Genomic DNA, 16,010 nt, shown 5'->3' on the forward strand with positions numbered 1-16,010 from the left:
AACAAGTACGGCTAACACTGCAGTCCAGCTTAAGCTTTGGTTACTTGGATAAGTTGCCCAAATAAAAATCAACCAGAAGTCTGTTTACTGATATCTATCCATTACTTGTAAGACCTCTCAGGATTCTTTTATTAGCCAACCCCATTAACAAACATGGATTCACAACTAGCACACTTAACATGCAATTGTTCTGTTTAGTATCCTGGATCACACTTAAAATGACCAGGGAAGGATTGGTTTTCTTTTTATGCTAAATCAGTCACCCCTACTGGAACAGCTGTTTGTTTTAATATGTATTCTTCTTTGTATATCTCTGCCTGTCTGCCTTACACCATCCAATCAATAACCAGAATGTTGATCAGATTTTGCACTGTTTTATATTTGAAAATAAGAAAGCTTAAGCTTTCAGTCCAGAAACCCCTGGGTGTATGCTGAAATTAGAACAGACGTCACTTAAGTGCAGATAACTTTATTTCAACATGGTAGTGCTTACAGTTTAGTGAACAATATTGGTACATTCATTTGCCACTTTACAATTTTCAACCCAGTGAATAGCTGGTTACACAGTAGCTCAGGAAACACTGGTTAAACTATGCAAACAAAGTATGAAAGGCAATTCTACACATTAAGTACCTGTTACATTGACAGCAATACAAATCTATTCCTTAGGCTTATCTTTCAGTTAAAACAAATTCCCTACCACATTGGTATTAAAAAAAAGTACATCCTAGCCTTGGCAGTATACATCAATTAACAACTCGCTGCCTTAGTCTAGTAATTGTATGAAGGAAGAACTATGAAATTAAGTGCTCCAGTGCAAGAGGGAAATTAGCTCATAGCTTATTTTTTTTTTTAGTATTAACTCCCCCATCCTCTGTACACCTTTAAAGTGCTTCAAAACAAGTAAAAATTGACCACTTACAATATTTTACTCTTTGGTGAAGGGAGATTTGCTAGACCTTGGTGTAACAATCTAAGGCATGGTCTAAACCAGCGGTGCTCCCTTCAATAAGTGGAGCACCCCTCATCTAAACCTAGCCCTAAACAGAGGAACGATCAAACAAGAAGTCACCAATACAGCAACATTGGGACCATATTTGCTAGGTCTTTCTAGTGCAAGCTTATGCCGTGTTTAAATTGTAGTTGTACAAAGGTTTTCATTTAGGCGGTTGGAGTAACACGAACAAATTGTTGGTAAAATGCAGCAGTGTAAAAGTGCACACCTGTTCCAGTTAAATAATGTGCTTATAGTAGAAATTGTAAATAGGTCTCCTTGATGAAAACCAGTCCTGCTGCAATTCAACAGAGACCGTATTACATATCACTGGATCCATTTTATTTAAGCTCTTGCTGCAACAGAGCTCTTTATCATTGAATTGTTGTGCAATGATAACTCATTTGCTACTTACAAATGCATCTCAAACTACTTTAGATCATGTTACACAATGGGGGGGGGGGGGGGGGGGGGGCAAAGCTCAACATGCAATTCTAGTTTGAGCAAGGCCTTCCAATTGTTTACCATTTCAGCCTGCTCTTTGTAATTCATCCTTATAACTACTAGTAAAGTCTGACTACACCTTATAACAAGATGAGAAATGATACTGTGTTTCCTGCTGAAGGCAGAGATGCCGCAATGATATCTTGAAATGTATCAGGTGTTCCCCCAAAGGGGATCTAATGCCTCAAACAAACATTCTTCAACGACCAGACAAGCATGTGTGTTCTCTCGCACCATCGTGAGCTGTAGTTCTTAAGGAACTATTTACAGAGTTAAGCTTTGCACCAAATCCCACATTTTCCATTTCTCCACTCACTGCTTAACATTGTAATTGCAATATTGGCAAGAGCCAAAAGCAGCACATTCTTTCTACAATATACACAAATGACTAGAAACACCAAGTAAAACAGTTTCCATTTTCACAAATGTGCAAACATTAACCAAAAACCAAATACAATTTGAAGAACACTGTTGGCACTAGTTTCTATTTTTTCTGTCCCTGAATATGTATTTTTTTGCATCATAAACTACATTGTGCTTTTCAAAGTCTGTAGCATGAGATCTAAGGGACATTATTTCTATTCTGTTCAGCTATTGTTACTCTACATTTGCCAAAATGACATTTAAATATGAATGCATGACAGGGAATGAATACAAATGGCGGTTATTGACTAAGGTCTTTTTGATGGGAGTGATAAAAACCATACAAACCCCCCCCCAACCTACACCCAATAACATTAGATACAGACTCAGTGCAATGTTATAAAATATTGTAAACAATGTCGTTAGCAAAAACATTAGCCCTGGCACTCAGTAAGGACAATATAGTACTATCTGCATGTTTTCTATAACCCCTCTTACTGTGTATGCACACCTAGTGTTGCATTGTAAGTGTGAAACAGCTGTTCTGTGCCATGTTTTAGGGCTCATACACATTTAATGCTGGAGAGGCTAGCTTTGCAATGCATTGCCCACTCACACACCCTCTTCACATGTTTTTACAGGTACAATTCCTTCGGTAAACAGTTAATATAAAGCTTGATCAGTCTGTTTAGTACAGTCTAACTAAATGTTTAATTGTAGGGGTTTGCTTAGTCTTATAACTTCAGTTGTGCCCAATAATTACCCTTACGCAAGTTAAACTCAGGCTAGCTCATAGTAAATTTTATTGTTCTATTTAAAAGCCGCAGTATTAACAATAAAAACCCTTATTTACCAACTACTTTAATTTGTTTTCAAATATCCACCACTTGTCAGATTGTGTTCAATTTAACCTGGCAAATTCTCTATGCAATTTACTCTCCAACTTCTGAAAAGTTAACATGTTCGTTTCCAGTGTCATTCACATGATGATATAGTGGGGTGGGGGGGAGATGGGATAAAAAGGACACGGAAAGGACATCCATGTTATTGCAATAGTAGGAGAAGCAATACATAAGAGCATTACCAACTTCAGATAACAAGCAGAAGTTACAAGGTGGTGTATTTTTCTTGCTTGTACGGAGACATTAAAAAAAAAAAAAAAAAAAAAAACACCCCTTAACTCAATTACACGTTTTATGCATCTTGTAAACTAGTATTTAGGAAACAGTTAGGTAGCTGCTACTGCTCAAAACTATTATTTTTTTTTAAATCAATGTATTAATGATTATTTTTTTGTATCGGTTGTAGCCCGCCTCGACTCAGACTAAACAAGATCCGTTATCATTGAAACAAAATGTCCATCCTCAGAAGTAGATACATTTCCCCACCCATATGCTTTACTAACCCAGCTCCATGAGCTTATTTATTAGTCCTGCCACATTTTGTAATACTGAAGTTTTGGTTCACTGCGTGAAACAGTCAACACTTGTAAGATTAGATCTTTAATAGGATCCCAAATTAAGAATCAAATTAGGGATAGAGACAGTGAAGTTGAGGTTCTTGCACTGCCCAAGTGACTATCGTGTATTTGTCCTTGCCAATGTTTTTTGACATAAGTCTCTCAATCGGAGTACATTAGAGGTACACAAATGCAGGGCTACTTCCATTTAGAAGAAGTCCAGGAGTGAACACCTGCCTTTAGACTTAAGACAAACCCAGTTAAATCGTACCCTAGTAAAATCTTATAGATGTTGCCAGGATCCATGGTTATATTTTAATTGCCTTAAACATGGAATGTATATGCAAATGCAGCATCGCTTGAACTTAAACAAAAAACAAATTGACGCACACTGCTCACTGTCTCACACGGACAGCTGCAAAAGATGGGAGTTCCTTCGTCCTGCGAGTTGCGACAATCATGCCAATGTTTGTGCGCCCAGATTTCCACACGTGAAGAGTAGCGGGGTGCCTGTTGGACGCGCATTCTGTGGAGGTGGGGAAATAGCGCGGCTGCTACTCGGACAAAGGGATCCATACCATCCGGAGGCTTGTGGGGTGGATGACAGACTTGAAAACAGAAAAAGGCAGCCTTTACACATCGTACTCTATGTGAAGTAGAATATCTTGTTAATTATACAATAAGCCCACAAGCCTTTGTAAAAAGACACAAAACATCAACATGGGGGAAAAATAAATAAAAAAGTATAGTAGGTTGATGCAATATTTTACATCAGCTATGAATGTTATTGCAACTTACGGTAATGTGATTGGTTTTAATCATTAAATAAAATTGAGAAGTTGCGATTCTTGCTAGGAGTTAATAAGTCCCCTTCATACTATACTTTTCCACTATCAACCGCTGAGAGCGATACTATACTCTAGTTCTTAAGACTCACTCCCCCGCAAAGGTCAGTTTCAGGATATCCCTGCTTCAGCACTGGTGGCTCAATTAGTGGCTCAGTTGAAGCCCACGACACCTGTGCGGAAGTAGGGATATCCTTAAAATCTGACCTGTTGGTGGCCCTTGAGGACTGGAGTTGGCCATCCCTGCTCTAATAGCTAAAGATTCCTATTTTGCATTCACTTGATAGGTAGAAATAGCAGGGCCTTCTAAGACTTACCTCCCTCCTTCTGCTCTTGGCCCAGCAAGTCTTGTTAAGTCGTCATCACTGTCATATCTTCTAGGATTGTCAAAAAAGAATGCTCTTGACCCAAAGCTTTGACTGTTAACCATACCAGCTGCAGCCTATAGCAAAATTAGGAAAAAAAAAAAAGTTACTATATATACACAGTAAAAGCTAATGTATACAACCAGTCACATGGATATGCGTCAAGGTTCCAAGAGGGAAAAAAAGAAGAAGCACAACAGCTTTCAAAAACCATGAAAGATGACAAAATAATCAAACTCACCAGATTCTGATTAAACCTCTGTGCACGAAAAAAAAATACTACCAAGCACGTTGGCAAAAGCTCCCAGAATAGTAGAACAATTCCAAACAGCAGGTACTCTTGACTGTTAATTTCCTTCATAACATCCTGAAGATACAAGTGTAAATAAGCACGTTACATACGTAATTTGTGATGGCAGTAATTCTAGTGATGATAAAATGAGGTACCAGACCTGCAATTGGTTTATAAATACAGTAAATAATAAAAAGGTGCCCTCATATGCCACCACTTCCTTCTAGTCTTTTCCAGCCACGAGCTGCTTATTACAATGCTTTTGGGACAGTACAGTGCTGTGAGAGAGTCTCCCCTTATCAGTTTGAGAGGAGGAAAGGCTTATGCAGTCTGCACTTCCCACAATCCCAGTGTCTTGTATAGCGTAGACAGAGCAAACCCTGCTACTATGCGCCTTTTAAAAAAAACACCAAAAAAGGTGGAGCAAAGAATCAAATCTGGGTTCGGAAAGACGATTTCCAAGAGCCAAGTCTAGAGCAGTTACCGGAAAGTGGGGTTGTCTGTTTCTGATGGATATGGGGAGGGCATCCCATTCCCTGGGTCCCTATGCATGACCAGCTCGACTAGTGCATTTGAATCTGGGGTTCTTTAAGAAGTTGAAGGTTTTGGGATTGTAGATTTGAGGTGGGTCTGTGGAACTTACATTTTCTTTCAAAGTAAAGGGGTCGTGTCATGGAGCACCTGGCATACCTTAGTGAGGAGTTTAAACGATGCCCTTTGCTTGGAGCAACCTAGATAATAGGTTTCTCTCTTGTACAGCACCGACAATGTACACAGCACATCATTTTTGCAGGCACAGGTCTCTGCCCCGTCAAACTTAGAGTGTATGATGTTGGTGCCTGAGGCACTGGGAGACAAAGTAACTTGCCCAAGGCACAATTTACAATGTTTTTAGACTGAGCCTTTACTCACAGAGCTGCTCCTTCAGATCGATAACCTATATCCCAGATACCTAAACATTTTGGCTCAAGAAATGCATTGTAAGTGGGGCGGGGGGGAAGAAACCCCACACAACCTACTAAACCCATTCAAAATGGGTTTGACTTTATATGGTCAGTACATCATAAACACATGAATTATTTATTCATGTGCACAATGCATGAGGGGAGTTTGTACGTTATTATATAGACATCTAGACTAGTGAATGGACCATACTACAGTCACATACTGTACTAGAAAGATAGGAATTAAGACACTTATTTTAGCATAGGCTTATGAAAGAGAAGAAACCTTTAAAGTGGCAATACAAAAGTCTTACAGTAAAATACAGAGGCAAGTTTACCAACCGTTTTAGTACTTACACGGTCAGGCACATCATGCCAGCCATAGTTAAATGGACTTGGGTTGTTTTCTGGTGATATAGCAACTAACACCAGGTCATAGCAAGCCCTCGAAGTATAGAGTAAGATGATTATTGAACCAATTGCAACTGCCTGGCGCCCAGATGTGCCCTAAACCAAAACAAACACACTTGAGCACAATGTATACAACATGCCAACACTTAAACCCCTGCCCCCCCTAAATATACAACTTTAGGGAGCTATGGTGTTAAAATTGTCACCTTGGCTACCATATTAGACGAACCAAGTTGACCATAACTGCAGGGCAGTACATTTCAAACCAGAAGCATTTGTCACACGTCCAGATTACAGTATGGTCCAACATATAGTGAGACCAAAAAGGTAGTTAGTTTATTGGGTAAAGAATAACTGGTTTGGTATATAACCCAGAGCAGGGGCGGCCAACTCCAGTCCTCAAGGGCCACCAACAGGCTAGGTATTGGGGAAAGCCTCGATTAAGCACAGGTGGCTCACGCATGTGTGCCACCTGTGCTGAAGCAGGGATTTCCTTAACCTGACCTGTTGGTGGCCTTTGAGGGCAGGAGTTGGCCTCCCCCTGACCTAGAGAAACAGTCAAGGTAGAAATGGTAGAAAACTCTATTGAGGGCAAAAAGAAGTTCAACTAAACCCTAACCTGTAATGAGCTCGTCTACGTACGGAGCACCACCACGGGAATATCATTTACCTTAGATTCTAGGTAGACATTCGCAGAGGACATTTTTGCAATTTTGAAGATGCTAGCAGCCAGTGAAAAGGAACAAGCTACAAAAAGGCCATCATTAACCAGCACTCTAGCCATTGTGATCCATCGGAGATGATCTTCGGGCACGTCGCCATGAGCAACCACCACACAGGACAAGTTCACTGCTAGAAAAAGAAGGCTCGCCAGTAAGAATCCCAGGTGCAAAGGAGTCCTAGGTGGAAACAAATATGCAGTGATAAGTAGCGTATGTACCCCTGGTAACAATGGCAAGCAATAATATACCTTGTACTTATTTAAAACAGTGTTTCATAATTAGGACGGCTCTATAAATTATATGCCACTATACAAGAGAACACAATGTATAAAATGTTAATATGCAGGATCCAATTCTTTTACCATCTAGAGATTTTGCATTTGCTATAATTACAGATGTTTGCCTCAATATTAGCTCGAACACACCAGCAACTATTCCCCGCTCCCCTCCCCCCCAATATAAGAAGAAGCCATCAACGCATGGTTTGAGACATCTTTTAAATGAATACAAGATATTGTTATCCATACAGCAACAGCTTGTGACCAGACGGAATAAGAGCATAAGTTTTTCTGGAAGTAGCAGAAACTGTCCATATAATACATGCACATTCCCAGGGATTAACAGCTGCTGTCAAGTTACATTAGAAAACCACAAAATGCTATTGGTGGTCTAGGGTTGTTGCAAATGGACAAATGACACCTCTGTATTACATCAGTAACATGTTTAAAGCAGCACCCATGCTTTTAGCATTATAGGTTTGAAGGGGTCTCCAGAGCTGAACTGCGTTAATTTCAGCTCCGAGAAGCCCCGCTTCCTGAGATACTTGTCTCCATAGGGCGTGCCGGTAGCAGCTCTGGCTGGGCGGGGTTATGGAAATGGCGGATTTAAAGCTCCTGTGTCACGCAGGCCATTAAGAAGCCATGATGTCATCCCTTGCATCTTCCTATTGACCTGTGTGACTGGGAGCTTTAAACCTACGGAGATGCTACAGAGGTCTCTCGGAGCAAAGGGTCCCCAGAACTGAAATTAATGGGGTTCAACCCCGGAGACTCCTGCTTCCCAACTAACAAACCTCCCCACGTTCTGCTGCTTTAAGGGGACTCATCTGGTTTAATTCATACCCAGTTTACCCAAATCTAAAAAGCAATTTATGTATACTCTTAAAATTACCATTTTTCCTTATAGCATAATAACAAAAAGGTAACAGGAATAAATGGGATAAGTATCAGGGAGAGATACAGAACACACAAATAAATTAAAAACATCAAGGGGAAGAGTGGGAGGAAGCAGGGGGTGGACTATAGGACTGGTCGTCACACCATACAGTATATCTATATACTACTACTTGAGCCCACAATTTATCAGAGAGCACAACACAAACTTGTGGAGTTCACAATTGTGGGAAAGACACAATTTCTCTCATCACGTGAGTGGGGAATAAATATTGTGTTGGATCATTTCACATCTTGATTTAGCCGTGCTGTACTATTGTCTATTTTTACATGTTCCTGGCTGGAGTCAGGTATGCGCTTTGGATTTTTGCTGCTCTGTATTGTGAATGTTGGGAAATGTCCTTTGAAAAAGCTGCATCTTCTCCAAGGTGGTTTGTATACCAAGTGGTATCTCACCCCCCCCCCCCCCTTCCACTTTATTTCAGCCAATAATCACTTGTTTTAATATACCATGTACACTGGGTATTATTAGCACTTGTCACATATATTATATCCACCTTTGTGATTACTTTGGGCTTGTTTTTGCATTTTATAGTATATAGGAGAAGGTTTGTACATTAACTTTTGTATTCATCGTATTATAAGAAATGGCCATTTGATGTTTAATAATAATAATTAAAAAAAATAAAATAATAAAAATTTTTTTTTATAAGCTTCAATAAAAAAGGTTCCAAGAAGCTACCAATGTGTCGTTCATGAAACCTGTTAATTTTTACCATTTGCATAAAGGAAGTTTGACTTCAAACCACTTTAAATGGAGAGATAAAATATTGGGGTGAACCCCAAAGAGTAACCAGTGCTACAGAGCATATACCTTTGAATTCAAAAGAAATATATTATTGAGTTCACTGCTTGAAACCGGAACACATAATGTCCATTGTACATGCTTGGAGCTTAGGCGTTAACCCCTAGGTGAACCATGGTTTGGCAGGGGCAAAAAGAGTTGTTAGGGAGATGTCCTTGGACCCTTCCTAAACCTCTAAGATGCACCCAAAACACTATGTACCAATGGTATTGGGGCAGCTCACTTTAAAGCATTTTGTACTCACGTATGTCTTTGTTTGTGACCGGGTAAGTGTGCTCCAGCTGGGTATATGTAGAACGAAATCACCTTGTACCAGGAGGGAAGATGAGTCAGCGGGCACTACGGTGCAGGAATTACTCCAAGAGGCTGGACTGTACTGTCAAAAAATCCTTTATTCAAACATGGTTAAAAATTGAGAGGAGGGAAGAAAAGCCCCTGCACCTCTAACGCGTTTCACTCGTACTCGAGCTTTCTCTTTGAGAAAGCTCGAGTACGAGTGAAACGCGTTAGAGGTGCAGGGGCTCTTCTTCCCTCCTCTCAATTTTTAACCATGTTTGAATAAAGGATTTTTTGACAGTACAGTCCAGCCTCTTGGAGTAATTCCTGCACCGTAGTGCCCGCTGACTCATCTTCCCTCCTGGTACAAGGTGATTTCGTTTTAAATGGAGAGATGACTAGCTCAGTGGTATCCAACTATTTTTGGTTAAGAAACTATGACATTCTGCAGAACCACAACCCTCTCTAATAACGCGTCTGAGATCAGATGCATTGTAAGGAACCCCAACCCTCTCTAATAACGCGTCTGAGATCAGTTGCATTGTAAGGAACCCCAACCCTCTCTAATAGCGCGCCTGAGATCAGATGCATTGCAAGGAACCCCAAGCCTCTCTAATAGCGCGTCTGAGATCAGATGCATTGTAAATTCTTCTGTATTTGGTACAATTTTCAGATTGTGGGGAACCCTTTAAGGATGACTGGGGGGGGGGGGGTGGGGGGAACACAAGGGCTTCTAAGAACCCTGGTTGAAAAAGCACTGATCTCGCCATTACATCTGGGAAGCAGTGAAGACATTAAATCAATATATATTTCAGATTTATATGGATTTCAACTTGAGGGAGGCATACCCAGTAACAAAGTCCATGGATCTTTATTAGTCAATTTCTGTATGAACAGAAATAAATCCTATAAGTATTTTTAATTCATTAATTTTTGTTATTTTTAAAGTTAATCTTGGGAGGGGTTTGATATCCTGCAGCTGCTAATTTTGGTGCGATGTCCCCTTGTGCTCAGCAAGTGCTCATGCAGACATGCTTCCCCTCGCCTTATCTTTATTGGCTCTTGATACAGACCGGGTGGGATAAGGGGAAAGAAACCACTTAATTGACAAACATTCAGAAGCCCCTCAGAAATTCAACTGCCTGACTATGTGGCATTGCACCTATAAATTATAGGAAGTATCATCGTTAGTCAAAACTCATTAAATGCATTTTTGGCAAAAACTCACAATGCTCTTCCTGGCTTGGAATATGATCTCGCTATTGAAAAACTCATTAAGTACCTATTTAATCATAGTTCCGAGTTAAGAAAACATAAAACTCATTAAGTAAGATTTTGAAATGTCAAAAGAGCGCATTTAAAATCGCCTTTTCCCCAGTACTCAAAGTGGTTAATAGCTTGCCTCTAGAAGGACGATATAAAACACACATTCCTAGAAGCACAACACCACCAAAAGTAGGAGCTGCAGACCCCATTGTCACCCCCTGCATTTTAACATTTTAATTGAATACACCAAAACATATCTGATTTGAAAGTGTAGCGATCATGCTAGGTCAACAACTTTTACCAATTCCAACCCTCCTTGCACAGGCAGACCCACACACACACACACACACACAAAAGGGAGCAAAGTTTCAGCACACCCTCACTCCCAAGCTTAGCACCCTTCTGCAGGTGTGGGCCCGAGGGTTGCACAGCACTGCACATCAAGCTTCAACTGTTCTGCAGAAAGTCAGCACCCTGCTTAACCCGATGGTGTATTCAAGAACTTACTTGTATTTGTTGAATTCAGGGGAACACTTGGCTTTAAAAATAACCTGAGGGAAAAATAAATAAGTGCAGTCAATTATTTAACTTGGCTCATATATACCAAGCAAACTTCCTATTACATTTATTAAACTACTTTAGTGCAAACCTTTTTTTTTTTTTTTTACAGTCATTGATAGATAGATATCTATATCTCTAATATTACTCATCATCCTTCATTCAATACACAAATTTATTTTTACAGCCGGTGGCTATATGCCTCATGTTGCTGTAAAGCATTTCTTTATACTTATTGCTGTAGACCAGGCCTGCACTTCTCCAGTCCTCGAGGGCCGCAAACAAGCCAGGTTTTCAGGATCTCTACTTCAGCACAGCTGGCTCAATTAGTGGCTCAGAATGACTGAGCCACCTGTGCTGAAGTAGGGATATCCTGAAAACCTGGCCTGTTTGCAGCCCTCGAGGAATGGAGTTGTGCGTGCTTGCTGTAGACACTGGCCTGTAGCTTAAGCAATGTGCTTACTTAACCCAAAAAGGAGGATTTTTTCCCCCCACCCCTCAATGCATGTAGATTTCTAATAGAGATGTGTTTAGGTATTTCTGGAGAACAGGACGTGTGTTACAGGCCCCACTGGCCTGCTCGACATGCTATTGCAATTAGTACACTTTGGTCCCATCATGTAAAAGGACCTTTGAGTGTTCCTACAATTTAATGACAAGACAAAACCCAGGAGACCTCATGAGTGTCATAACAGGTCATCCCCATTTTGTTCAGGTAATTAATGCAATACTCCTTTAATTTAAATGTTCACTGCAACCATTTGTAGGCAAGCAAAGATAACCAGGATGGCTACCACTATAACCATAAAAAATATACATGAAGGTGGCAAAAGCCTCATACAAGTGTATGGTGTCATTTTTTACACAGATTTAGCAAAATGTGCCCAACATTGGGGAATGATTTAGAAGTATGGGTGCAGACTGTTGCCCAAGGGCGGCAAACTCCAGTCCTCAAGGGCCACCAACAGGTCAGGTTAAGGATATCCCTGCTTAAGCACAGGTGGCTCACTCAATGGCTCAGGCAGTTTTCAAAGACTGAGCCCCCTGTGCTGAAGCAGTGATATCTTTATAACCTGATCTGATGGGGGCCCTTGAGCCACCTGTGCTGAAGCAGGGATATCCTGAACACCTGACCTGTTGGTGGCCATCGAGGACTGGAGTTGGCCACCCCTGGTATAGACTTATCCCTACAAGGTGCAGATGGATCACTATTTAGATTTGGTACTTGTCATGCATTAGCACCCCCAAGAATGTTACAATGTTTGGCTCTCATATTAACAAAATAAATTATTCAATTATACACCATGGTCCTAAATTGTGAAATGGCCCATTTTCAACAGCAAATAAAGGCTTTGTCAAAGGCTTCTGCTGAGAGGGACAAGAAGTGACGTGTGGCCTCTGTATTCAATGAATAATAATTTTGGGGATGATCCCTGGACAGATCTGCACCCGGGCAGCTTGCAGAGCGGTGGCTGATACAATAAGAGGAAGCAGACTGGAGCTGAAACGCAGCCACAGAACAGAGCCAGCTGGTGATGTCATGGCTGGCACGCGTCCAGCTGCGCCAACACTGGCTCCGTTACTTCTGTCCCCTTCAGAGTCCCCAAACCCAACACAAAATAACACGCCAACCTGTCCCCAACTATGAAATGCTCAAACCTGTATCCCCTAATCTCATATGATAAGATAATGAAGACAATCTGGGATACCCATGGCACGCTTAGGCAATGGAGATGCCCCAAACAGCTATAGAGCAGGGGTGATCAAACCCAGTCCTAAACAACCCCCCCCCCCCCCCCAACAGGGCAGGCTTTCAGGATATCCCAGCTTCAGCACAGGTGGCTCAGTCTTCAGCTGGGATAGCCGCAAAACCTGACCTGCTGGGGGTGGGGGTTCTTGAGGACTGGAGTTGAGCCCCCCTGCATTGTGGTTACACATCACCCTCTGAGCCAGGTTTGTGGGTAATAATGAGTAATAAGCCTCCTCACGCTGAGGCAAGAGAAAATTGTAGGTACCCCAAGTGGTTAAAACTGATGTCACTGAGCTGCATGCTGCAAAAAGGAGGAAAAAAGGAGAACCCCGCCCCCCACAACTTACCTGTGAAAAATAAAGGTTAAGCACAGACAGAGTGCAGAACTGCACACACACGGGGGAGGAATAGAGGGCCCAGTGGGGGAAGGGCAGGAGGTCACTGGCCTGGGCACAGTGTGTGAGATAGAAGGAGAAGAGGACGGTCCTGAGCCCGGCCCAGAGGAGGCAGGCAAACAGGGACACACTCTGGTAGCTGAGCCGCTTCTGCTTGTAATGTAAAAGCAGCCAGAGCTGCAGGTAGATGAGGAAGAAGAGGGAAGAGTACAGCACCGTGTACACCACCGTGAGTCCCAGCCCCACTGACCAAGGTGGCATTATCTGCCCTGGACTGGGGGTATAAGATGTGGGGGGGAGCAGAGAAATAGGGGGGGGGGGGGGAAATGCCTCAGGTAAATAACAGCATGGGTATTAGCATTGGAAAGGGGGGGGGGGGGGGTGATGCTGAGCGGCCTGCCCCTGGGGCAATTACAAAGAAAGAAAAAGACACTTTAAAAGCTGCGGAGGCGGCTGCTCATCAGATAGTAACAAAGGGGAGCTCGCCTCTCCTCCCCCTCACACTCTGTCCCTTCTCCTCTCACACTCTCTCCTGCTCTGTCCCTTCTCTACCTCTCGCCTCCTGCTCACACTCTCTCCCTCTCTCCTCCTGCTCACACTCTGTCCCTCCTCTCCCTCTCTCCTCCTGCTCACACTCTCTCCCTCCTCTCCCTCTCTCCTCCTGCAGTTCTATCTGTTCAAAACAACTCCGCTGGAAGAGGGATCAGCTGAGCCAAACCATTTGAGGCGCTCGCCACTCCTCGCCGAGCCCGCTGATTGGCCCGGCTTAGCCCGCCCCCTCTGCGTTCCCGCCCTCCCGTAGGCCGCAGCTACTGTCAATTGTAGAGACCGCCCCTCCCCCCTCCTCCCGTCCCTCACATCCGTGATCCTCCCGCCCATTGATTGGCTTAGAGGGACGCTCAACCCCCCGGCAGCCAACGGGTTGATCCCATTGGAGAGATCAGATGCCTGTCACTTCTTTGTCTCGGCTAAGAGACCGCCTCCTGCTGTCCATCCCTGTGCTCTGATTGGCTGCGGTTGAGCACGCGGACCGAGGTTGGAGATGAGCGAGGAAAGGGGGCGGGGGTTACCCCCCCGCCTGCGCGCGTGCGGCTGTCACGCCACTTGCGGCGTTGTGGCCGCGGCGAGACGGGACACGGCATTGTAGTCGGAGGAAAGGGGGTATTGCAAGCAGTGCCGGCTGCATGCAGGAGACATGCCGCCTATACAAAGGAAGATGGCACAGTGAGTGACCGGCACACATACCTCCCCCCTCCCATAGCAGAGACATGGTAACCGGCACACATCCCTTCCCTGGCAGAGACATGGTAACCGGCACACATCCCTCCCACCCTCCCTGGCATGGACATGGTAACCGGCACACATCCCTCCCCCCTCCCCTGGCAGAGACATGGTAACCGGCACACATCCCTCCCCCCTCCCCTGGCAGAGACATGGTAACCGGCACGCATCCCTCCCACCTTCCCTGGCAGAGACATGGTAACCGGCACACATCCCTCCCCCCTCCCTGGCATGGACATGGTAACCGGCACACATCCCTCCCCCCTCCCCTGGCAGAGACATGGTAACCGGCACACATCCCTCCCCCCTCCCCTGGCAGAGACATGGTAACCGGCACACATCCCTCCCACCTTCCCTGGCAGAGACATGGTAACCGGCACACATCCCTCCCCCCTCCCCTGGCAGAGACATGGTAACCGGCACACATCCCTCCCCCCTCCCCTGGCAGGGACATGGTAACCGGCACACATCCCTCCCCCCTCCCCTGGCAGAGACATGGTAACAGGCACACATCCCTCCCCCTCCCCTGGCAGAGACATGGTAACCGGCACACATCCCTCCCTCCTCCCCTGGCAGAGACATGGTAACCGGCACACATCCCTCCCACCTTCCCTGGCAGGGACATGGTAACCGGCACACATCCCTCCCCCCTCCCCTGGCAGAGACATGGTAACCGGCACACATCCCTCCCCCCTCCCCTGGCAGAGACATGGTAACCGGCACACATCCCTCCCCCCTCCCCTGGCAGAGACATGGTAACCGGCACACATCCCTCCCACCTTCCCTGGCAGGGACATGGTAACCGGCACACATCCCTCCCCCCTCCCCTGGCAGAGACATGGTAACCGGCACACATCCCTCCCCCCTCCCCTGGCAGAGACATGGTAACCGGCACACATCCCTCCAGCCTCCACTGGCAGGGACATGGTAACCGGCACACATCCCTCCCCCCTCCCCTGGCAGAGACATGGTAACCGGCACACATCCCTCCCCCCTCCCCTGGCAGAGACATGGTAACCGGCACACATCCCTCCCACCTCCCCTGGCAGAGACATGGTAACCGGCACACATCCCTCCCACCTTCCCTGGCAGGGACATGGTAACCGGCACACATCCCTCGCCCCTCCCCTGGCAGGGACATGGTAACCGGCACACATCCCTCCCCCCTCCCCTGGCAGAGACATGGTAACCGGCACACATCCCTCCCCCCTCCCCTGGCAGAGACATGGTAACCGGCACACATCCCTCCCCCCTCCCCTGGCAGAGACATGGTAACCGGCACACATCCCTCCCCCCTCCCCTGGCAGGGACATGGTAACCGGCACACATCCCTCCCCCCTCCCCTGGCAGGGACATGGTAACCGGCACACATCCCTCCCCCCTCCCCTGGCAGAGACATGGTAACCGGCACACATCCCTCCCCCCTCCCCTGGCAGGGACATGGTAACCGGCACACATCCCTCCCCCCTCCCCTGGCAGGGACATGGTAACCAGTACACATCCCTCCCCTGGCAGAGACATGGTAACCGGCACACATCCCTCCCCTGG

General features: G+C 44.9%; 2 protein-coding genes across 2 annotated transcripts in view; one reads left to right on the top strand and one right to left on the bottom strand.

Moving 5' to 3' along the window:
• Window positions 1-453: 453 nt before the first annotated feature.
• Window positions 454-13,926, bottom strand: GPR137C (G protein-coupled receptor 137C). Its single transcript, XM_075613785.1, has 7 exons — window positions 13,134-13,926; window positions 10,986-11,029; window positions 6,848-7,076; window positions 6,124-6,273; window positions 4,772-4,897; window positions 4,483-4,607; window positions 454-3,928 (listed from the first exon to the last, which is right to left on the bottom strand). The coding sequence occupies exons 1-7, from the start codon at window positions 13,440-13,442 to the stop codon at window positions 3,778-3,780; spliced, it is 1,134 nt and encodes a 377-aa protein (XP_075469900.1). The 5' UTR covers window positions 13,443-13,926; the 3' UTR covers window positions 454-3,777.
• A 297-nt stretch (window positions 13,927-14,223) lies between these two features.
• TXNDC16 (thioredoxin domain containing 16) overlaps window positions 14,224-16,010 on the top strand; it is a 43,109-nt gene continuing 41,322 nt past the window's right edge. Inside the window, exon 1 of the mRNA XM_075613784.1 lies at window positions 14,224-14,405. Coding sequence (XP_075469899.1) covers window positions 14,366-14,405 — 40 coding nt within the window. The 5' untranslated portion in view covers window positions 14,224-14,365. The remainder of the gene's footprint in view (window positions 14,406-16,010) is intronic.

This window comes from Ascaphus truei, chromosome 9, assembly GCF_040206685.1.
Source record: "Ascaphus truei isolate aAscTru1 chromosome 9, aAscTru1.hap1, whole genome shotgun sequence".
Taxonomy (NCBI): Eukaryota; Metazoa; Chordata; class Amphibia; order Anura; family Ascaphidae; genus Ascaphus; species Ascaphus truei.

What these genes read in the sequence shown, in the direction of transcription:
- GPR137C (XM_075613785.1), bottom strand. Translation starts at nt 13,442, where the DNA reads ATGCCACCTTGGTCAGTGGGGCTGGGACTCACGGTGGTGTACACGGTG. An exon ending in GGCATGATGTGCCTGACCGT is followed by an intron (nt 4,898 to 6,123) that starts GTAAGTACTAAA and finishes TTGTATCTTCAG; the next exon opens with GATGTTATGAAGGAAATTAA. An exon ending in CCAAGAGCAGAAGGAGGGAG is followed by an intron (nt 3,929 to 4,482) that starts GTAAGTCTTAGA and finishes TCTGTTTTCAAG; the next exon opens with TCTGTCATCCACCCCACAAG.